The sequence below is a fragment of the Vidua macroura genome, chromosome 6, assembly GCF_024509145.1.
Source record: "Vidua macroura isolate BioBank_ID:100142 chromosome 6, ASM2450914v1, whole genome shotgun sequence".
NCBI classification, from domain to species: Eukaryota; Metazoa; Chordata; class Aves; order Passeriformes; family Viduidae; genus Vidua; species Vidua macroura.
In genome coordinates, this window is record NC_071576.1 from 55,104,020 (window position 1) to 55,129,463 (window position 25,444).

Consider the following 25,444-nt stretch of genomic DNA (forward strand, 5'->3'; position numbering starts at 1 on the left):
GGAAAAGATCCATGGCAAGGTCCTGGGCACCCTCCCCATGGCAGCTGGCAGTGCTTTGGGGAGGTGGAAGGGAGAAGAAGACAAACAGCCTTGTTCCTGTCACATTCCCCCAGTGCCAAGCTGAAACACAAAGTGAAAGGTGCAGCCTTCCCAGAGGTGTTACAAGTGTGGGAGGCAAACTTTCTAAAAATTAAGGCACTAGATACTAAATAACAGGCTGCACACAGAAAACCAGCAATAAATCCCACTTGTTCATTAAGTACAGGCTAATTTCAGACCTTGTAAGTGACTTATGGATAGGTCATATATGTAAGAGCTTATAAAGGACTTCAAATTGATTTCTTCAGCTGGGCTTGGCTATCAACACTTCCCATAAGCCTTAGAGACGTTTGTCTTTCACCTCAGGCTACAACCACATTTTGGTCTAAGATCCCACATTTGCTACCCTAAAATCCTCTTCTCAATTCTTCAGTGGCTGTGGGCCTCCTGTCACCTTCTTGTCAGCAGTTCCCACTTCAACTGCTGTTCACTGAGAGAGTAAAATCATCCAAATGTACTTTGATAAAGCAAAACTTTCAAAATACACCGTGAACTTTTGTGATCTTTGCCTTCTCTGATGTGCAGATACAAAAATGTAGGTTCCAGTGAGAAACTTCTACTTCATCCCACAAGAAGCCGTATGAGGTAAAACAGGGTAAATAAAGCTGTTACTACACTGCCTGTCATTGTATGGCTCATCTAAAAATGGTTATTCCACTCCAAAGTTGTGCTGATGACCTCACATACAAATGAAATATCTGTCCTATTATTGTCACAGACCAAAAGCAACCAACATGCAAACCTCAGAGCTCTGAAATAATAGTATTGGCCCCTTTGCCCAGCTAATTCTGCAGTTAAATGAATAATTTTTTGTCTTCTTCAATTCCTTTTACATGGAAAACCATAAAAGAAAAGCCCTGTAAGTTCAAGATACATCTAATTTTATTTCTTTTAAAAGATCTAAGCAGACAAAGCATACACATGCACATAAAGTCCAAAATGAGTCACTTAAAGCCAATAAAGTTCATATAGCAAGGAGCTTAATTGAATTAATGGGACAACTTTGCTTTCTGCATTTCTGATGTTGAAACAGTACAAGCTGAGTGTTGAAAAGTGGGGAAAAGATGGTAACTGGAGTAGTCAAAGCAAATGCCACAGTACAAGTGTTTCTAGATTATTTCTAATATCACTAATATTTCGCTAATATCAATGAGGGAGAAAAAAACTGTGCAAACACTGTGCACACTGTGCCACCAGTGAATTGCATTAAAACTGCAAAACAAGTGCTATTTAACATTAAAAATCCTGATAAAATATGATTTTAGCAGATATTTAAACTTCTGATAAAGTATCCCTGCCAACCAGAGAACTCAAGTAGTGTCTTGCATTTATTGTTTATGAGGTAGGATATTGCTTATTAATTAAGTTTAATAAATTTTATACATACCTTTTTTTTTATCCATAGTAGTATTTTCTAAAAAATATTACTTTTTAAATGCATTCAATGAGAAATAGTATCTTCATAGCTAATATGACCTCAGTAAAAACAGTTTGCTCTGCATTTCACATTTTCACTCAATTGGAAAACTGGTTCTCAGTTCTCTTTCAATAAAAAATGCCTGTCAGTTGCAGTCTTTAAAATACACACCAGAAAAATTTAAATTATAGCAGGAAGCTGAACTTGACATTAACCTAGATCTGTTTTGCGAAAAAATACATGAAAATAATTATAGATGCTATACAGATAAGCCTACATTTCAAGATACTTGTTTTTGAGGGTGTTTTTGAATTGTGAAATTTAATTTCATAGATGATTAATTAAAGGAGGAGATGTTCGGGAAGTACCTTGAAATCAAAAGCTGTCTCTGAAAAGCTGAGAAATTTATGTTAATAAATAGAAACTCAGTCAATAGAACAGTAAAATAATCAGAATTCAACTACATCACGTGCCACTAAAACAAGTGGTCTGTGTGGAAAAAAATCAGTATTTGCTATGAAACTGGTGGTGAATGCTGAGAGTCCAAAATGAAATCATAGAATCACAGGATGATTTGGGTTGGGAGAGACCTTTAAAGCTCATCCAGTTCTATCCCTACCATGGGCAGGGACACCTTCCACTATCCCAGGTTGCTCCAAGCCCCATCCTGCCTGGCCTTGGACACTTCCAGGCATGGAACAGCCACAGGTCCTCTGGGAAATCCATTCCAGGGCCTCACCACCCTCTCAGCAAAAACTTTCACCATCACATCTACCCTGAACCAAACCTCTTTTAGTTTAAAACCATCCCCTCTCGTCCTCCACTAAAAAATCTGTCCCCATCTTTCCGTCAGCTCCCGTTAAGCATTGGAAGACCACAGCAGGGTCTCCCTGGAGCTGTCTCCTCTTCAGGCTGAACAAGCCCAGCTCTCTCCGAGCCTGTTGCTCGAGGGACACTCATGCATTTGGTGGCAGCTTTATTCCCAGTGCCAGCATGGGGGTGGAGCAGGGAAGGAGTGGAGCAGGGAGCTCCAGGTTGGCAGCGCATTTTCTATCTCTCCCTGCGGGAAGCACCAGGGCAGGAGAGGAGCACGTTTGAGTTTCCTCTCTGCCCCCTGCAGTGCCAGCCCTGGAGGGGCCCAAAGCTCTCCCCACCCCTCACATCAAGGCTGGGGCATCCCAGGAGCCAGCACCTTTTCCTCTGCTGTTGCTACCCAGAGCTAGAGAATGGCCTTTTTTCCTGCAGTACACAGAAAATATTCCAGAGGAAGAAAAGGAGAAATTCAGCAGCTTCATCTGTATTCACAGAAATATCTATCTATCTATCTATCTATCTATCTATCTATCTATCTATCTATCTATCTCATATTCTCAGGATGGAGATCTAATCATGGAATGGGTGGGATGCAGTTCAAATCTCTTTGTCAAGCAGAAAGTAAAAAAAAAAATTTTTTTTTACATATATATATATGTAAAAAAAAAATATATATATATGACTATATATTTTCATAGAATTATAGAATCATCCAAGTTGGAAAAAGATCACCAAGTCCAATCATTCCCCAGCACTACAAGGCCACCACTAACCCATGTCCCCAGGTGCCACATCCACACAGCTTTTAAATCCCTCCAGGCATGGGCACTCCACCACTGCCCTGGGCAGCCTGGACCAGGGCTGGACCATCCTTTTAATGAAGAAAATTTTCCGAATATCCAACCTAAACTTTGCCTGGCATAAGTTGAGGTCATTTCCTCTCAAATGTGATGGGACCATCTTGAAAACATGGATAGTTCCAGTGTACTGGGTGTGCACCAAATGCTGACTGTGTGCCATTTATGTTACAATTAAAAATGAACAGAATAATAAAAAAGGAACATAATAATAATAATAATAATAATAATAATAATAATAATAATAATAATACATTTATACTGAATGATAATATTAATTATGGTCTGAAAGAGGCTATCACAGGAGCTAGTACTCGTGAAGGGCTGTCAGCACATTGATGTTTCTGCAGCATGACCTGCCACATTCTCTTACCCAGAAGCTTTTATTTCCTTTTAGAAAATTCCAGCTGGAGAAGGCAATGAAATCTGTGATATAAACGTGTTTCAGCGAGTTTGTTGGGTTGAGTTATTCAGATCACTAAAGCAGTACCTCTGGTTTGAATAGCACTGATGAGTGACAGTACAGAAAGTGTCTGTAAAATGGAAGTAGAGTCATCTGCTATTAATGCGTGGTCACTAACAGAACTCATTCACTGGAGACTTTTTAGAATTTAGGAAGCATAAAAAAGGGAATAAATGAGGAAAAGCAAGGCAAACCTTACTGTGCATGTCCCAGCATCATCCACAAGCCTGACAATTTAGGCTGGGGAAAAGAACAATGGCAAACTAACAACCAAAAAACAAGCTTGTGTTTGTTCCCTTTCCTTTCTTTCTAGCTCTTCATGCCCCATAAAAAAAGACTCAAGCGTTTAATCTCAAAACACTTCTTCAAAATTATAATACCTCAAATCAACAGTCACACAAATGACTACGCAAATTATACCATAAAAGGAAAAAACCCTCTTAGGTTACTAGGTTCTGTAGCAAGTATTCCATAGATTACAATTCCCTTCCACAAAGAGTTCCAAATATTCTGCTGGAGTTAAACTAGGGATAAGTGGATTGCTACATTCCTGCAGCTTTAAAACAGTTGGAATGGGTCCTAAATGAAACATAATAAAGCAAATAAAAAAATGATGAACTTTCTCAGAAGGACAAGGACTGCAAATGTACATTATTACCTTTTAAAAGAAGACATTTCCAACATATATCGTTAGTTTTGCAATTTGATAAAGCAGCTGGGGAGAAATTATATTAAACATATAAATTTTCTTTCTTTGTTGTATATTGATTGTAGTGAATTAGATTCAATCTACAGCTACTTTGTTTTGGTTTTGAGAGCTTGTTTGGAGTCAGTTGGCTGCAAAAATACCATTTTTCCAAACCCACTGGCACAGACAAGGGAGCAGAGTTGATTAATACGTGAAGAGTTATTTTGGCAAAATGACTGATGTGGGCAGCCGACGGCCCAATCCCATCTCCCACCCGCAGGGATAGTTGCTTCCTGCTGGCAAGGGCCACCTCCAAGGCAGCTGGAGCCTTTTCCAGCGGGGGGCAGGAGCCAAGGCTGGGTGGGAAGGGGTGCAGGGCTGCCTGACCATCCCTGTCCCCGCCGGGTTCTGTATCCTGGTTGCACATCCCGGTATTTCTCCTAGTTGCTTGGAGACAGTTGCTGTGTTACAAGTCAACTGGAGCTGTAAAACAGCACCACGGGCACAGACTGGTGATACTCTGTCAAGGGGGATCTTGTACTTGCTGACTGCTCACAGCTCTCTCCTTGCTCTTGAAGATGCAGAGATTTGGGTATTTAGGAGGGAATGACTTAGGAAGGTTTCTGTCCTCACTGATACATTTGTGATCTGTGTTTAATACCAAATTAAACCTTCTGAAATGGCACTGATCATTTCCTGGTGTTGCATTTTGCTCACAGTATTTTTCTAGTTGCATGAAAAAATGTGGAGATTGTCATTATACAGGATGAGGGAAATATTTCATACACTTGCTCAATAAATGAAAGACATATTTTACAAATTAGTAGCTGCATTTTGTTCTTGCTCAGTATTAGGATATACGAAATACATTTCCCTGTTATGCATATGAATCTATACCATGTGTCAGAGCTACCTGACGTGAAACACGAAGAATTTAATTTACTGTCACCCTTTCTGTCCTTTAGAAGCTTATCCTTGCTCATATTTCTGACATCTTTTGCACTTCACATGCATGTATTTTAAGCCAACCATGAAATAGAGGCACAGATACATTTAACAAACAGAAGGAAATACCAGGATCCCTGAGTCCTCTGCAAAGCTGCTTTCCAGCTGGTCAGGCAGCCCCAGCACATCCTGGTGCCCAGGGGGATTCCTCCCCAGGTACACTTCCTTTGACATACTCAACATTGGCATCTCCTGCTCTTCTAGTTAAGCTCCAAATGCTTTACTGGTTTTGAATTATGCCTAAGATCCTATATCTGATCATTGTTGTACAAATTTAACAGGACAGCTCACAGCCCTCAAAAACTGTGCTTCTTTTCCCTGTATTTTGAAATAAGTCCGTTTATCTCTACCCTTTATTTCTCATCACAGAAGGTACTTTTCTCTTACTACACAATAAGCTGGTTTTCAAGCACGTCTTTCCCAATGTCCAAATGAAAGCTGAGGCTGCCAAGGCAGTTATTCCTACAACCACCAATTTCTTCCAAAAACATGACTTTCCATTTTGGAATCACTAAAGTTGGAAAAGACCTCCAAGATCATCAAGTCCAACCTTCGACTGAACACTGCCATGCCCCTGAATCATATCATGAAATGCTAAATTTTGGCTCCTGAAGGCTGGTGGGTTTTTTAATCCCTTTTCTAGCAATTCTAATCTTTCTCACACCAGCACCAGCTCTCCAGCTGTGGGAACATTCCTGACTCAGTTCTCAGGTTGTTTCTCTAAGTGTCCTGAAGAAGCAGCCATATCCCAAACTCCTCCATAGCTGGACTATGACTAAGAACTCCCTGAGGTTTCCATCAATAACATTCTCTTTCAACAGTGCTGCCTTTTAAAGGTCCATCATCCTTCAGGTCTGCTGACCTCTGGCAGACCTTCCTGTTTCTAGCACATTTGAAAGAAAAACATCTATCATCAGATTTTTATGCCTTTGGCTACTTCTTTCTTGAAATCTATTTTGGTGAGCCATGCAACAGAGTTTTAACTCTGCAGGGTTAAAGTCTTTTCTCCCTTGTTCATATTTCCAGTTTTAAACTAAGGCTTCCTAATTCATAGTGACACTGTTTAGAAGCCATTTAACAACACTGTGGTTTTGGTGGCTGCACTCCTAGTAGACAAAAAATGAGGAAGGAAATAAAAAAACCAATCAGATATCTTTTGTTTTAAAAGGTGTCTAAGGCAGGCCAATCTGTGTAGAAGGATGCTAAATTTCCAGTCTCAGAGCAAATAAAAATACTTGGAGAACCAAAGAGAAATCCTGTTTAGCTTAATTCAGAAGAATGCTTTAATTTTGCAAACCAGATATTGCTCTGGAATTGTTAAATTTTTCATCCTTGAGCTTGTTGTAGCAAGGGTTATCCTGCCACATGCTGGGTCAGGCTTTCTGCAGAGCCATCAATCCACATAAGTGTATCCAGACAGCTCCTTGGACACCAACCCAGGACAATTTTGAGAGCTCTCAGGAGCTGACCTGTGTCTCTTACTAAACTGATGAGGCAGCACTTCTCTGTGAAACCAATTCTTTGCAGAAATATTTCATTATATTCTATTTTTTTCACTGCTTTTCTGTATCCCAGAGACCACCAACTCAGTCCTCCTAGAATGGATGGCTTGGAGCAGCCAATTCTTTTCAGACCAAGCAAACTCAGTGAAATTTATCCAAAAGATCATTGATGGAATTAGGATATTTTAGTGACAAACTGAGTCACAAATGAACGATTCCGAACCGTTAATTTATTAGGTCATATAACAGAGAAAGAATTTGATCATAACATTATAACACAGCTGTTTTATTTCAGATGTGGAACAAGGCCAAGGATTGGATAATTGTGCTGCTTCAATTAGTGGTGACTCGAGAGCTGGTGAAGTGGCATTGTTTGCTGCCAGGCAGGAAGCCCAGGGAAGCTCATTAACCAGCCCAAGGACATGAAGGGCTGGGGGGCTGATCCTCAACAGGCCATGGCAGGTGGCAGCACAGCAACAGGGACGTTCCTTTCCCACACTGAGCACAGGTTCAGCCTAAAATCTGCATTTCCCAGCAAAAAAAAAAAAACAAACTGCATCTTCCAGCCAAAGGATGTTGGGCAAAATTGTCTGGGCCTATGTAGAAATCTCAAAGAATCATGGAATCACAGAATGGTTTGCAATGGAAGGGATCTTAAAGGTCATTTAATTCCAACTCCCCTGCCATGAGGGAGACATTTCCACTAGACCAGGAATCTGATGAAGATTCTCATAATCAGCATCTGTGGTCTTCTGTTCATTTCCCTGGAAATTCAATCACATGTGCTTCTCCTTTTTTGTTCATTTCTCTGCATTAGAAATGTTTATTCATCCTTCCTCTGCCCTGCCTCTATCAAAATACAGTCATCTGATCCCCACAGCAGTGATGTGCTATCAATACTTTAATGTTACCATAACTCAGCTGTTCCCAGCTCTTGGGGCAGGATTAGGGTCCTCTGGAAATCACTCCATGCAGAAGTTGGGAAGCTTTTGTCTCAGCCAAGGAAAAAACTCATAGTGCTGTATTATATTGCCACTGCAAATCTCTCCCTTGTAGGAGCCAGACAAGGATGGAGAAAGGTTGTCAGCATTAACCACCACGGTTGCCATTCTTATCTGACCTTGGGAGTGAAGGAAACGGGGAAAAACAACGAAGCACTCTCTGTATTTTTCAAACTGCTGGAAAAAATTGTCAGAGGGAGAATCATATCATCTTCCTTTTTTATATTCTCACCTCCTTAGAAAGCTTATTCATATCTCAGTCTCTATTTAGGCTTCCTAACACATACTCATTGGTGCATTTTTGGAGGGGCACAGGGAAAGGGGGGGCAGGGGAGGCTCTGCTCCCCAAAATCATCCTCCCAGCTGGCTGAGAAATCAAAGGGTTAACAGTATTATTATTATCATTCCTCACCACTTGCATTACTCAGAAAAATCCCAGCAGGTTGCCAAAGCTGCCACAAAACATGAACAGCCTGAAGAGATGGAGACACATGGTGGCTGAGGCAGCTACATCCAGCTCAGGCTACCACTGCCACGAGGAAAGCTCAGAGAAAAGGGATCTCTCCAGACCACACTGCCCCAGGAATGCCTGGAAAACGTGACAGCACTGCAGGGAGCTGGACTGGCATTGTTCTGCTCCAGCTCTCTCAGTGTTACTAGGTTCTGAAGTTTATTTTGGGATTGAAATGAAGTACACAATTTGGACATCTCTGTTTGAACCACAGGGTTAGCTGCAGTCCCTGACAGAGGAATCTGAGGGGACATCTGGCACTAACATCAGGATGACAAGACATAGAGCAATGAGAGTGCTACAAATACAATCAATGGTTTCACCTTCTTAAGAATTCCTCCAAAAGTGAGGAATTTAAGTAACCAAAATAATTTTTAAAAGATTGGCCAGGCTTCCCAGATGTTAGAAAGTGCTGGATTTATGCTTTTTTCCACATATAAACAATATGTTTCCAGCCTAACTCCCATTTTTTACTGTTGATAATCTTTGAGTGATTCAGTGCCTTGATACAAAGCCATAAATCTGACAATTTTCAAGCGTTTAATTTTTCAAAACATGTACTTCCACTGCCTTCCTACTGGTATTGATGTGGAAACACATGGACTGGATTTATCCAGCCCAACTTACATTCCTGCCCGGAGTGTCCTCTGAGCATTTGTTTCCCTAACCTGGGACAACCAGGCCCTAGTTTAGTGCCCAGCTGTGACCTGAAGTCCTTAACACTGAAATAATTTCTACAAAATTTTTTAAGAAAAAAAAAAAATCACAATTTTATTTTGATTTGCATAGCTCTTAGTCTCTATTCCTTCTGGAAATAAGTTGCCATGCATTTTCTACCTTGCACAGTAAGTTTAGTAAACATAACATTTTAAATGAGGTTCTGTAATTCCAAGTCTAAGTCTAACTTTCTTCCTTCAACCACTCCTAATATATCCTAAAATCCTAAGAGAGCCATTCAGCAAAGGTGTTAACTTGCAAATACAAAGTTGATCTTCAGGTTGTTATCTTAAAGCTTTCTTCTGCATCACAAAACATCTCAGTCTGTTAAACCATTGGATCAAAATGTCTCAGTAGGCTGATAGAAGAAAAACCAATTTGTAATCACTTTTTTCCCCCATTTTCTTGTTTTCTCTCCATCTCTTTCAACCTTTGAGATTACATTTGTAAGAGTTTTCCTTCCTGATTTATTTTTCCTCATTAGCAAGAAGACTGACAAATGAAGAGAAGTATGCTGGGATTACATTTTATCTATTTTTGGGCTCTCTGCCTGTCTGATAGCAGCTCATCCACTACTTAGAGGATCTTACTCCAAATCAGAATGAAACACTCAAAGCTGAACTTATCAAAAGATGAGCACAGGGCTGTAAGACTGGATCTTACAAAACCTTGTAAATACAGATTATCTATACTGAAAGCGTCAAATAAAATCCACCCTTTCTTGTGCTAGATGCAGACGGGGCTTGCAGAGAGCAGGAGCATCCTTTGGGAATGGGTTATTGAGCCCAAGGATTGCACACATCACTCCAAACTCTACATTAAGCAAATTCTCAAGTCTGCAGACTAAAGATCTCATTTTATATTTAGTATATGAAGGACCAGATGGGCAGGAACCTTCTCACAACTACAGACCAAGTGATTTTTTAATGTCTGTCACTGTAACAGGGCAGATTTCAGAGTAAACTTTGTGCTGAGAGAGTTCTCAGTGTGCACAGGAGAGACCAGGAACCAACGTGAATCAAAACTAATTAAAATAATAATTCAAAAGAGACACTTCTCCCAAAGACATTACTGCAGAACAATAAAGAAATTGCTGTGCAAACATGGCATATTTTATTGTAGACAGTATTTCTTTACTCAGATCCCTATGGACTGGAAACCAAAATCCAAAGCAGGAAGAAAAATGTTCCTTGTCTATAGAATATGATAAAATTGAGATATTAGAAGGGAAAAAATACAAAACAAAACAAAAAGACCAAAAGCAAAAAAAAAAAAAAACAAAAAAAAACCAACAAACCTCTGATATTTTCCCATGGAGACAAATAAAAAAGAAAAAGAGTTTTCTGAGTGTGGATTTGCACATTCATGTCAATTTGAAAGTTAATGCTTAGAACGGGTCATACATCTCCCAAAAACTGCTGCCATGTCACTAATCTGTGCTGATGATGAGCAACTGTGTTAAAACTATTTGGGTGGATAATTGCCTGGCAGCAGCAGTTTTGCATATAAGATTGTCACTAAAAAAAAAAAAAAATTAAAAATAAACAACTTTTACATCTTACTACATCAAAAGGTCTTTAGAAATATGTAAATTGTATTAATGACATTCATTTGTACATTAAAAGCAGCAAAACAGAAAATATAAAACTGCTTAAAATATCAAATGTTTTTTAATATTCAGAGAGTCAAGCTGAAGCTTCAATAGTAATCCAGCAATTAGATATGGGTTAGGATGCAAATGAAAGAGGAATTTCACTCATTAAAAATTCCTCTGCAATGTCAGGAAGGTGGCAATATTCCTGTGTGGAAAACCTATTCTTGGTGACTTTTACAACAGTGTCAAATATTGTACCAGCTTCACTGTTATGTTCCAAATCCTTCCCTGTTTTCTAAGGTTGAAGACAGGAATTTACCCTCTACATAATCCCTTCAGAGATGGAAAAACTACCCATACAATCTTCCTATTCCAGCAACAATTAATATTAACATTAAAAGATCCTAAGCTACCCAAAATGAATCAAACCTTCATTTCAATCTGCCTTGAAAAAGGACAAGAAAAAGTCGGTGTCTGAATGACAAGATTTAGTGTAGCTGCTTTAGGAGTACTTGAATAGTTCAGAGAGGATCCAGCCACCACATGCAGCCATCGGAAGATTCATCCACCATGGGAATGTTCTGAATCCAGCACTTCCAGCTCCAGTGAAGCAGCTGAAACACGAACACTTGGATAAGGCAACTGCAGAAAGCTGGAACTGCCTCACAGAACCCTAAACCCCTGCAAGTTATCCCAACTTCTTTGCAATGATAGAACCAGAGAATGGTTTAGGTTGGAAAAACCCTCAAAGATCACTGAGTCCAACCACTAACACAGTTTGCCAAGGCCACCACTGACCCATGTGCCAAGTGCCACCTCCACATGGCTTTTAAATCTCTCCAGCAATGGTGGCTCCACCACTGGCCTGGGCAGTGTTCCAGGCCCTTCTTTCTGGGGAGATATTTTGCCTAATATCCAATCTAAACCTCCCCATGCCATTTCCTCTTGTCCTATTCCTTGGGGGAAGAGGAAGTGGCTGTCATAGCCTTAAAATGGCAGCAGTTGCCCAATTTGGCATTATTTGCTACCATTCAAGGCATGGGCAAGTTTCTTTACTGTCAGAGCTGCCAAAGAGAAACACCAGGTCTCAGGCCTGAGGTTTTCACACCTTTACAAGTGGAACAAGACTCATCCAGAGAAAACCATCTTGATCAATCCCTTGGGGAGACCAAATAGGAACAAGTTCAGGCACCCAGATTTGGGGCCATACCATGAGAAAGGAGCAAAAGAACCAAAGTTCTGAACAGCACTTCTGCAGAGGTTTGCTTGGGACACAAAGAAACAGGAAAAATATTGCAGGAAAAGGAGAGTTGGAAATGAATATGCCTAGTCTTTGAGTCTTGGATAACAGCTGCCTACATCATTTCCAGCTCTGAAGAACCACCACTTTTTTAGGTGTGCACATGATTTCTATTAAATATCTCCAAACTATTCTAAAAATGCACAGGGAATTATGAGAACCAAAGAGCTACTCCCAGACAAAACCCATCTTCAATTCCATTTCCAATCTATCCAGTTTTGTACAAGCCAGCTCCAAAATAGGCACAGTCAATAAGGCATATTTAGATATCAAAAACCTAAGAAACTTTTACAATGGATGTTTTGCTGGTCATTTAAGAACAATTTCCTCTTTAATTTAGGAGTTAAAGTGAGCCATCATCATCCCCAGTGTAAATAAATACACCAGTTAACAACTCACAAGCCTGTCAGCAATGAGCATGGCTTCTCACAAATCTATCTGGTACTGAAAAGTCACATGTTGAGTCCATTAAAAACAATAGCAGTTGTTTGGAGAACAGTTCTGGAAGAAGGTATTGCAGTAAAAAGTACTGGGGAAGATTGATGTGGTGAAATAAAAAAGGATTCTTGCATTTTGCTGCTTGTATTTTTTTCAAATAAAATACAGCATAATCAACACAAGACTTTTGTATCTGCTCTGCAGATTTCTGTATGATATTTGTCCAGAACCAACCCTTTTAGTGACAGACTGTAAATAAACTCTTCCATTACTTCTTTTTATGAACTTCTATGCTTTCAAATTTTCTCTTAATCAGCAAATAAAGGAACACTCGGATACCTACTCTTATCCTATCATGCTACACTCACTCATTCTTGAGAAGCTTCCATGTATTTGCTAGGAAAATTTTCAGTGCTCTGATCAGCAAAGCTCTCAGAGACCTTCAAGTGCAGCCACATCCAGAACCCAAAACAGAGGAATCACCACTTGGCCATGAAGACAACACAGGAGATCCTATTTTGACCATGGAGAAATGATGTTTTTCTAAAAAGTGAAAACTTTGTACCACAAGATGAGGAGAACAAGAAATCCACCTCCCCAGACAGCTGCCAGAATATATGAGGCAAAAACAAGGTAGTGAAAAATGATTATTATCCTTCATTGTTGTATGCAAGAGTCTCTGAAGATTCCTATCAGTGGCACAACAGGATGTACAGTGTTATTTCTAATCTCATTGACTTAAAGTACATTTCAATTTGCTTATTAGATGAATTTGCTGAGCCACACAGTCACTATGCATAGGAAATGCTTTGAAGGTAGAGGAAAAAAACTAGGCAAGGATTCCTTGGAAAGCCACCTTCTCCCTCACTGGTGTCCTGCAGAGCTGCACAGTAATTTCAGAGGAGCACAGCAGCTCTGAATGGGATGGCCACCATTTATTGAGATAACTCCAACACTGAATATTCCCATGTATTTAGCATCAGCCATCTTAGCAGAATAGCAATGGGGAAGGAAGCCTTCTCCTACTCTTTTTAAGCAATTAATGGATTAAATCTGAACCCAGTCTTCTGTAGAGGGCACATGCTAGAGATTGGATATAAAAGGAATATTAATCAAGGGAATGCAGAGCTTCTGCTAGATCAGACCCAAAAGTTCAGAATGTCTTCAAATCAAGTGTTTCTGCAGTTCTTAGCACCCACACAGAAGCACTGGGGAGCCTGCTGTGTGTGCCAACATTAGGGATTTATTTAACCCCTCTGAGACCTCGAGAACAGTTTAGGGAACCTCACTCCACAGTAAAGGTTAAAGGGGGATGATACTGAGAAAATCTAACCAAAAACCCCTAAATGAATACAGTACATGTCTACCTACAGAGTTCTCATTTGCTTTTTCAGATTTGGAGAAAATAGCAAAGATATATTTGCCTAGTAGGGGTCCATGAGTGAAGCTTTTTCTTTTTTTTCAGAAAACTTGAATTTTTGGGATAGGGAGGGAGGGGAAGGTTACTGCTCATGAAGCCTATGATGATCAGATAGATGTTCCTAATCTTCCTTTTAACCTCTGCACAGACTTGGGGCTCATGAAACACAACCAGCAGGTGAACTGAGCATTTCAGTGTCGGACAAATTGATTGGTAGTCTCAGAATAGGAAAAAGAACACTGTCCATAAATAAAGGAAGAAACCATGACACACACATGTGATAGTATTTCTCCTGCTTGTAAGATGCATGTACCTCCCCCAGAAAAAGGAAAAAGAAAATAAAGAAGGAAAAATTCCAGATTTTTAGATTATCTCTGTCCTAAGCAACAGGAGTTTGCCAATTCATTCTCCACCATTTGAAACAATTCATCTGCTTTCCCTCACCTGCAGTTTTGCAGGTTTGTAGCAACATCCTGCAATTAAAAGAAACAGTATTTTCTCTCCTTAAATACCAGGCACAAGCAGTGTTTTTCATATAGCTCCAATTCAACAACCAGGTTTCCATAGTATCCAGAAACTAAAAAAAGCCAACGGGCTTCAGGGAAATTAATTTTAATAGAGTGTCTTGTGGTAATTACCCAACCACACCACAAAAATGGCATTTATTTATTTGGTGTTAGTTTTAATACTTAACCCCAACACCTGAGAGCTGGAAATGGAACGGATGCATTATTCCTGTGCTATTTGAAGAGAGGTTGGACAGATTTCTGCATGAGTGAAGACCATCCAGAGCTGAGATTTATGTGAATCACAGGATGTCCAAGGTGGCTGGATGTCACTGGATGGCTTCTAGGTGGCCAAGAACTGGCTATTTATACTAAGCAGCTTAACTTTATATAAATTTGCTATTTTTAGAGGATTTTGTAGTAGGAATTTGGGGAAACAGTGGTTTTCATATTCACTAAGAGTCAGCAGGGTCCCTGTGGATATCTCCACACTCCACGTGCAGTCCCACGAGCTTTGGCAGAATCCCTCAAGACCGGAATGTCAGGAAATTCTGCTAAAATACTGTGGTATCCAGGCCAAAATGCCTTAAAACTGAAAATGGAGAACTGAATGGACACAGAGTTAGTTTGGGATGTTCATGCTGTTATCATCACAATTCCTTGCAAATCCCCCTCTCAAAGAAGCCTAAAAATGAGCTCTGAGTTTTAAAGAGCTACTTGTTATATTTTGGGGATCCAGAAGTCCAGTATACACCTCGTGGAGGGTCAAGGCTAAAGGAAAATGCTTCCCAGTTCTGCTCACAGCCTGGAAAGCAAAGGTTTTTCATTCTTGTCTGCTCTTTATTCTTATTTTTAAGCATATTACTTGCTTGTGTGTGAGTAACGGAGAGCCTTTAAGAACCAAATTATTTTTTGTCTGCCCATTTCCATCTATGTCAAAAAGAAAACAGCCTTAAAGTATTTTAAAAAGTAAACAAGATTTGTTCCTCTTTTTAATGATCACACTGGCACATTTGGAACACCATCACTTCCTACGGGTTAGAGGATACATGTGAAAAACAGATAAAAAGAACAATCAGAAACAGTTATGTATAGTGGGTTTGTGCACATCCAAAGCACTCTGAGGGCACAATAATTTCACTCAGGTGCCACCATCCACTAAAAACATAAATTAAGAAAAAAAACCAAACAAACTCAAACCCTCAGTTACCAAGTTTAAGTGGAGAGAAAGTAAAACACTTCTCCATTAAGTGAAAAATTAATTCCCCCGGTCCGATGCTGCACACATACTGTTGTACCACAGCTGCTCTTTTTCCAAGAGCCCATTGTCCCAGCGCTCCAGTACATCTGGAGCTAGGAGAATTCCAAAAGCAAAACAGGAAGAAAGTTTTCTCTGGACTCTGAAAGCTTGCATTTTAGGCAGTGTCAGGGACTTGCTGGTGCTTAATAGACATAATTTACAGATGTCACCAAGAGGATGACGAGTACCTGGTTAATAGAAATAAGTTTTTTCCTCTAATGGTTGGTTAAGTCAAACTCTGTGCCATTTAAACATACAGATTTAAAAATAGTGGTGCCCAGCCTGGTGCTATGTATATATATATAAAAAAATCCCATAATGGTTTGTGTTGGAAGGAACCAAAGACCATCCAGTTCCAAGCCCCTGCCCTGGCCAGGAACTCCCTCTCCAGAAGCTCAAACACTGCAGTGCTGCTGCAGCTCTGGCAAAGCCCTCATCATTAAAAAGATGTTTGTAGAGTTGATCCAAACCCAAAGTAGGTGCTGTCTAGGAACAGAGCAGCTCCCAGCTTGGCTGTTCTCCTGCCAAACAGGAGGCTCCCTGGCTGGGCAGGAGCAGCAGCCAAGCTGGCAACAAAAAACCCTCCTGCAAGACACTGAACTAATGTGGACCTGACTCTGCTGGTCCCCGAGAAAGGCCTAAGTGTGAGAGCTAAACCCAGCCCTCAGAAATATCCTGAGAATGCTGTCTTTGCTTTCTTCCTCCTACACACAACACTCCTATTAGAAATGGAGCTGGTGTCCACACTGCTGGGAGGAGAGGAGCAAACTTTCAGCTGCAATGTGAGAATCCTGGTTCTTACAAAGCCATTAACAAAGCCTCCACTTATTTCCAAGAGAGAAAAAAAGTATCATGGTTCTCATGAGTCTGCCCATGAGAAAAAAATAAATAAATTTAGATTTCCATCTGGTAGTAGAAGCAAGCAGAGTTCACACTAGAAATAAGAGAAAACACACCCAGGGGGTAATTAATGAAGATTATCAGAGGATGGGAAGGTTTCTTTCTTGCTAAAAGGATTGGAATCAGTAATAGCTGGCTTTGTAAAACCACTAATTCACTCAGCCACTGAATACCAATGTAAGGCATAACATTGCTAAAAATATTCATAATTACTGGAGTTTAAGCTACAACAATAAAGTCCAAAGTTTGCTTCCTACAGCTGTTTTCAAGATTGTATAAAGTGCTTACTGGAATAAAACCAGTAGCCTATTGCTAAATAGGCTTCATTTGTGTATGAAGGTGGGTTTTTTTTTTGTTTTCTTTTTTAATATTTCAGATTTTTTAAATGTCTCTCTAAACATTTATTGCAACTTCTTACATGCAGTCAGAGGACAGATGTCTTTAATACAATGATAAAATAATGCTGTCTGTAATAAAACATTTATTTTCTACCCAAAATCAGTTAAAAAAAAAGTTTGTACTAATAAATTGTATACGTTTTTGAGGATGAAGAAATGCAGGCAGTTATACTACAGATATTTTGCATGTTTTAGTACAAGTACCACCTGAAGAGTTCTGCAGCAAAATGATAAGATTTCTTCTATTACCATCTCTGGTTTTGATCCTCAAATTAAACCTTGAATTTTGCCCTTTTGTTTTTATTTTCTAAATGAATAATTCACCAGGTTTATCTAGTTTACATATTAACTGGAATGTAAATAAGCAGCCATGCTATTCCAAAGACAATAACATTTCAATTTATCTAGAAAAATAAGAGATTTTATGGCACAATAATGTAAACTGCAATGCCTCATTTAGAGAACAAATGCATTGTTCTGGTAAAATATTGCAGAATTAACTTGGGTTTCTGAGTATTGATATTGTAGCATTATTGTTTGTGTGACAGGGAAAATCCCCATGAGCCACATCAGGCAACACCTGCAGAACAGCTGCACACTCACGGGGACAACAAGAACAAAGAGTTAGGAATCCACTGGGGGTTAAATTTAAAAGACAATCTATATCCTACCACACTAAAGCCCTCCACAAAACTCTATTCGAAGTTAAAACAGGCCTTCCAGTTTAATGGATTTCTTTACTCAAAAATGGTTAGACTTGTTTATGTCATCAAAGCAAATCTCCAACACAACCCCAACTTCAAGAATTCTTGAAGTCATGTCTCAAGGCAGAACCCTCTGAATTTTTCCAAACTTGAGCAGTTATAATATAGAAATCCAGTCACTGATGAGTTATTAATGACCTACAAATGAATTAGTGATGGCTGTAATTTTTTAATCCCTTTCTAATGGTGACTGCAGTATTTAGCACTTGGCCTAATATGTTGATTTATTTTTATCTATCTTTTTAATCAGGCTGATATCAAGATTCAAGAAAACATCAACTAAAATAGTGAAAATAACACATAGGGCAAGCTGTAAAATGTCAGTTATAACAATCAAATCATAACCATCCTTGTTTTCTGATTGTTCATCAAAGCTAAGAAAAAAAAAAATCACACTGAATTGGCATCTCTTTAATTGCTTATGAAAATCCACATCTGTTGACAGCTGTCTCTACCTCACTCCTTCAGCTCTAAAACTACTCCTGCACTTTTCCAGTACATTTGCCCTGTGCTCTATCCAGGAAAGCCACTACACACTTTACAATTTTTATCACAAAAACCATGGCTGGGTTTGAAGCAAGGAGGAGACAAACCACACACTGTCAGAAATTTCCATGGAGACTCTGTGAGCACTGTTTCCAAGGGCAAGTGTAACGTTCATCTCTGAAGTCTCATGTTAAAATTAGTTGTACATGTTGGACAAATCAGGCACTGCACATTTGATAAAAACTCAGGCATATGATACAATTCCAGCTGTTCCAGGTAATCCCTACTCCATTTATCTGCTGGAGTAAGACAGCACCTTTTCTTCCTTTTGTGTATGGATCTTTTATTTGTTCTGCTCCACATATATCAACCCCAAACATGAATTTTTATAACACCTTATAGCTGATACTGAAGTTTTCCCTCCTCCAGAAGATTCCAGACTATAACTATACACAAAGAAATTATGCCCTGTCCTCCTAACCTTGTGCTCTGCAAAGAAAGGATCCATCTCCCTGTCAAACCTGTCTTTCTACAGTGAGGTTCCCCTCATCTCCATGACCCCGAGCCACCAAACCTCCTCAAGGAAGAATGAAGCATCTGCTCTGCCTCTCATTTTGCCCCCTGCCAGACTGAACTCACCCCTCCCTAACACCCGGCGCCTGCCACGAGTGTTAAAAATAGCATTAATTAGGATCCTGGTTGCCCATTAACTCTTTTATTATTCATGTGACATTTATGATAAATGCCTGATATTACTTACAAATGGTTGAGGTGGCACTTACACACAGAAGCGTAAACTTCAGAGTCATGGGAGAAATCATTTAGCAGCAAGGCAGGCTGACTACACCAGGGCTGACAACCACTTGCTGGCGTGTAAATTTAAATCTTTTAGTTCAACACAAAAGATAAAGTAGTTTGGCATTCCTAGAAGTGCAGGTGGACTTCTATTTCAACAGTCTTTTGCATCACTGTAAATATCTCTAAAGATGGCTTTCTCCACCCAGCCAGGGCTGTGCACTGCATGTTGGCCATAAAACAGAAAAAAATCCTGCCTTTCTCCAACAGAAAAGTCTCCTGCAACAGCCAAGTTGTCATTTCTCAGGATTATCATATCCTCTTAATTAAGTTGCAAAATTCAGAACGGAATAACCCAAATGAACATAAATTACACAGAAATGGATTTGATTTGCATGTAATAATGGCTTCTTTCAGAATTAATTACAAATATGCTAGAGTATGGATTAATGTCCTCCTGATTCAGCACTGTATGTGCATGTTTAGCTGCTCTTCTAAGCTAAGGCTAGGGGTAAATTGTCTAGACAATGAATTATAATTCTTCTCTCATTTGCCAAAAAAACAGTAAAGCTTTGTGCAGAATCATCTACCCAGCCTTCTTCCACCCCTTCAAAGATCTTAAAAAAAAATCAAAAAAAAAAATGGGCATATTTGTCATTCCATGATGAATTAAATTGCACATTGTTCACCATCAAATCTATCTGTGCAATCTGCCAGCACAGACTCTTCATACTTCCTGTGGATTAAAAGCCTAAGAAGAAACCCACCTCTAAAAATACAGCCTTGTTTCAAAACCCCACCTAACAGGAACAGGGAGAGCTTTGGAAGGATCCCTGCCCAGGGATCCCAGCAGTTCCATTTGTAAGCTGGTCTATAATGCTAAACGCTTCTTCTTAAGTAAACAAACAGCAAGGGAAATGTGCTTGAAGACAGAGATAAAAATGCATATCTATTTACTTTAGAAGCCTGCAAAGCCTGTTCTTATATGGCTACAGTGTGAGGAAGTGCTGCAACTATTTAAATTCAATCACCATGGGAGTTCAAGGCACACTCCAAAAAAAGCTGCGTGTTGTACCCTCTCCTGCATGCAAAAGCCAGCTCTGCAGAAATAAACATTGTAACACCAGAAGTATTTTACCAAACCATACATGAGCCTGGAGAACAACACATCAAGTAATGTAAAATCAATAGATCTTACAGACAGGGCTTGACCAATCCATCCCAAAAGATCTATTTTCAGTACACAATTTCACAGAGCCACAGCATCCCTTTGTTGGTCATGAAGAGGTTGTGGGGGGAAGAGGAAGAAAAATCCCAAATCATGATTTTGCTGTAAACTGCCCAGCAACACTCAAAAGGAGAGCCGACTTTTTAAACAAAACCTAAAACACCAACAAAAAAATCCTCCAAAATATCAAACATGAAGATATTTTTGGCATGAATGGAGTATAATATACCCTTTTTCTAAAGTAATTTATACTGCAATAACATTCATTGCTTTTTTTTTTTCCTTTTTTGTATTTCAGTGTAGTGTTGGAAAAATTCAATTTCAAGCCAAAGTAATTTGCTTTATTCTCCATGGTTACTAAATTCCACTGGACCAGGGATATTTCTGCATAAAAAGTCATTAATTTTGGTTGCTTCCTAAAAATATTTAGAAGAAACCAGAACTGATAGCCCAAAATAAATATTGAAATTCATCTAAATTTCAATAACTGAAAGAAGACTACGACCTCCCAGATATCTCTGATAGTGTATTCCCAAAGGACAAAAAGAACAACCAGAAAATTCCCAGCCAGCCTGACCATTGTTCTCTGTCACTGCTTTCCTGAATGCTGCATGAAGTTTTAAATTGATCAAGTGAAGCGTATCGCTGGTGTTAGCCCACAGAACTTGCTGCTCAGAGGCATCCCACACTTTTTCCAGAGTCAATTCTCCACCGGGAACATCACTCTTTCCCCAACAGAGCACTGAGAATCAAATTTCAGGATCTCCTACCTCGATCAAAAAGTCTCCAGTTCTCAGGCCAGCTTGCCATGCTACTCCCCCTTCATCCACAGATTCCAAGTACTGCAAAGCAGGAAAGGCTGGAGTTGGGGTGAATTCTTCAATTGGTGTGTCAGCTTTAAAAATAAATACCACATTAAAAAAAGAAAGTTATGGAGTGCTTGCAAATACCACTTGACTACAGGCCTATCATTGGCCATTCCGATTTAGGGTTAAAAAATGGTGGGTGCTGGAAGTGAGAGGGATGTGCCTCACGGGAGATCAGGATGCTGGGGACAGAGTGCAACCCCCGTGCAATAGCAATCCACAGGTCTTCCTTCCAGAGGGGGAAATACCTGCTCCTTTCCTGACACAAACCAAATCAAGCAATAGGCAACCAGGCAATAGCTGGGTTCTGATATTCCAGGATATTCAGTATTGGCTCAAGTAACCCTTTTGTGTGCCTGGCAGAATGCTGTAACTCTGGCAACATCCACCTAAAAATGAATTATGTGCTGGAGACAGGAGAGAGCATCTGGCCAAACTAGGGGGCTGGGGTGGATGGCAAAGGATGAAAAAAAATCAACCAGATTTTTTTTTTCCCCTCCTAAATTTAGATGTGCATAACAAAGAAGAGACCAGACGGAATCACTTTTTAGGACAGGAGGCACAGCTGTCCCTGTGACAGCCCTGCCTGCCCCTCTGTGTCACGTACACACACGGGCAGAAAAGTCCTTGGGTCTTTCACCTGAGCTGCCCCCGCTGCTACAGAGAGAATCTGGGGGAAGCCACTGGGCTCAGCCAGAGGGAGTGAGCCCTGCTCAAAGCACTGATAACCCACACCAACACTCAGAGATAAGGCAGTGCCTTGGGCTTCCCTGATTCAACTCCAAACATTTCATTTGGCTAAAACTGGCAAAGCTTTCCCAGCCCTGCAAATCCATGGTGGCACCAGTTTAGGTTTAGGGGTGGGGAACAGGGAGAGCAAAAGCCATGTCCCAGGAACGAAGACATGGAATAATTCTCATGCTCAAGCAAGGCAAGGGAGAACCCATGTGAAATGAGGGGGAGCAAGAGATGGGACATACCATCACATATATATATATTCTTTTTTAAAATACAAAGGGAACAAACTGCACTGGAAGTTAAAAAGCAAAGCATTAAATAGAATGCCTTTTTTAACTCGTAGGAATGCCACCGTGATAGATTTTAGCCTACGGAGAAGTGCCGTGCAGCTTAACATACGAACAGCTTTAAAAATGAGCACACTACAGGCCATGCAACATACGTGCAGCTTCTCAAGATATAAAAAAAGATCATATTTTCATACTAAAACTGCACCAATGTCACCTTGCAGAAGATCCACACCTATTTTAAACAAAGCATCCCTCTCTTGTCTATTCCTATTCGCAGCCCTATTTAATCAGGCTGGCATTTGAAATAAAGCAAGCAGTTTTTATGAGGAAAGCAGGTTTCCCACAGTTAAGCAAACTGCACAACAGAACAGATTAATGGCAAAATACTACATCCACCAGCATGAGAAAAATACAGGCAAAACTTTCTCCCCCCAAAACGATCATGCAGTGCTTCTCCTATGTAAAAATGCAAACTGCTTCAGAGAGAAGGCACCAAAATCCATCAGAGTAGTATAGCATACAGAGAATCCTGTTGTCTAGCAACCAAGTGCACCAAGAATAATTCCTGCTTATATTCCGAGATGTATAAATTTCTTCATGCCAGTGCACATCACACACACACACTCACACACACACACAGAAGCACATACCTTTTGCCCCTCTGAGCACAAATCCAAATCCTTCATTGTCTTTTTTCTGCAGGACCACTGCCTTTTCTTCTATTATGCAGTCACTGTAGAGAGAATTCCGAGGATAGCGACCATTATTACATCCCTTCATCACCACTGTAGTAGCTGCTCCTCCAGTGTGCAGGTTCATCATCATCACAGCCCGTTAATCAAATAATATTGCAGTAACCAAGCATGGGAAAATATAGAACAAATAGCAGCGAGGGGAAGACAAAGACTAAGCTGGATGGTAAAAGAGAACATGACAAAGCAACTTAAAAGGAATAAAAAAGGCAGAGAGGAAAAAGAAAGAAGAAGAAATCATGCATGGTGGTTTGTGTTCTATATGAATGACTGGATGAACATGTGATCATGTAATCTGTGGGCTAGCTAGGACTCTAAAAGGAAAAAAAGTAAGTGAACTGAACGACAGTATCATTAATAAACTCCTCAATCGTGGATGTACCAGATGCATCTTCTAGTGAAGCCAAAATGAAACCAACCAGAAGAAAAATGAGGCAGCATTTTAAATTTAAAGATAATAAATTATGATTTTCTATTAGCTAACTAAAAGGCACAAATATATTCTGAAAGCTATGCCTTGCATCAAAAGCCCTTTTTCAATCCTATTGAATGTTGCATGCTGCAAGAATCCCACATGATCATCTGACAGCCTACAATGCTAACAACGTGCAGCTGCCTTGGCGTCATCAAGCACAAATTTCCACAGCATCAAGAATCTGCATAATTGAAATAGTAACAAGGCATGCACAAGCAGGAAAACACATTTTCTAAGGAATATTTCCTGTCTCCTGATAAACAATTAATATTATAAAACAAGGAGATGGTGTAAAGGACTATTTATGTAAGCAGTATTCCCTTAAAGAGAAAGTAGCCTTAGGAATCTCACTGTCATTGGCTAAGATAAAAGTAGAAAGTAGATGAAGAAAATGCACATTAAAATGGGACCTTTCAGATACAGGGAACGATCTGCAAAAGACTTAAGGTGTTCAATAGCTTTCATTAAACATGAAGTTACTAAAAATAAGCTCAAAGAAAAAAAAAATTTTTGATTGCTCTTTTAGGTACCAAAGCATTGCACAGCACAAGTTGCAGGGGTTAAGTTCATGAATTGTCAGCACTGCAAACAATGCTGCTTTAAAATACCTACAGAAATAGTTCAGATAGAAAGGAGTATGAGCAAGTTTGCTTTCCTTAATTTTTTACTAGCCAACTTCTGCTCCCACTGGTCTGGTACAGAATCCAGTCCCCAAAGCAGTGAATGCAAGGGGAGACTGGATCTGCCTCAGGGCCATTAATAATCCTCAGGGTGAAGAGGAAACTAAATCAAGAGAAATTGTTGTGACCTTTTTATTTAAAGCTCTGAACAAAGAGAGGGATGATGATATCAGGACACCAATGGACAGCCTCCAAACTCCAGATTTTTCATGCATCACAGACCATCCTTTTGGTACCTTTCCAACTCTGCGGGATGAAACTTCCTATGGCTGCTGAAGCAATGATGTAAGGTTGTCTTCCAAATTGCAGAGTGTTTAACACCACACATGAATTCAAACTGCCACAGCGGTTACTTTGTGGGCAAGAGATGGGCTCCATCAGCACCAACAGCTTTTGTATTCTCAACTTATTGTAATTTACTGTGTCTTTCAGACATTTCCTGTTTTTACAGTTAAAAAACTTCTGCTTCTTGAGAAAGCCCAACACCCTCCTACTCAGGGATATCAGGATGGGATGGAATATGCAGCTCTCAGAGCCCACTGAAGCTCTCCATCAACATCCTGATATTCTAGAAACTGACTGCTCCTGCCAGTGCCTTCACTTATTTCCCTTATTTCACAACCACATTCTCAAGGTGGGTCCCTGAACTTATCCACTGAAGAGTTAACAGTGTTATTTTTTTTAATACTTGGTCAAATTAATAAGACCTATTCCCTTCAAGTTTCATTGTAACCAATCAATAGCTTAATAGAGCTTACAAGGCAACTTCTGAGATCCTAATTATAGCAAGAATTTGATTCAAAGAAACCCCTCGTGTCCCCTCCCCAAATTCCACTCTTGTGATGGTTCATTTCCATACAGAATTCAGAAGTTTATCAGCTCAGCAAACTCAGGATCAATTCTCCTGGTCTAGATCCAAAAAAAAAAAAAAAAAAAAAATCCAGGGTCCTTCCAGAGCCAGCTAATGAAATGGATGGGCATTGTCAAGGCAGGCTCATTTCATCCTAATGTACAGATTAAAGGTATAAAAACCACCTCTGATTTTCTTCTCATGTACAGCACATCTATTCCATAAACTACCCACTTTTATGCTTCAGTTCATGTACTGAAAGTGGGGATGCAAAATTGCCAACATTTTACAAAGTTACATGCAAGTTACACACATGCAAACTTTGTGTGAGAAAACACACAAACTGATCTCAATTATTTGACAAATACAACTTTCTAATATACAGTTACAGTCATAAAGAGAACAGCATTACAGCCTGGAATGTAAAAAGATAGGCTTGAAAAAATCAGATGTATAGCATTTCTTCTCATTTATGTTCCCTGGAAGTAGGGAACCTGCAAAAATCCTATGGCTTGAGTAGCTTAAACTTGTTCAAGCAACCACAGAAAGCAAATTGATTCTCCCCAAACACCTCAGTGCTGCAGAGCAAAG

The 25,444-nt window shown here is 39.8% G+C and overlaps 1 protein-coding gene across 4 annotated transcripts in view; it reads right to left on the reverse strand.

Moving 5' to 3' along the window:
• Positions 1–25,444, reverse strand: part of SHANK2 (SH3 and multiple ankyrin repeat domains 2) — a 248,362-nt gene that overhangs the window by 87,823 nt on the left and 135,095 nt on the right. For all 4 annotated transcript variants that reach the window (XM_053979757.1, XM_053979756.1, XM_053979755.1 and 1 more), the window contains 2 exons: positions 22,747–22,829; positions 20,973–21,097 (listed from right to left, as the gene is read on the reverse strand). In XM_053979757.1, the coding sequence (XP_053835732.1) occupies positions 20,973–21,097; positions 22,747–22,829 (208 nt within the window). The remainder of the gene's footprint in view (positions 1–20,972; positions 21,098–22,746; positions 22,830–25,444) is intronic.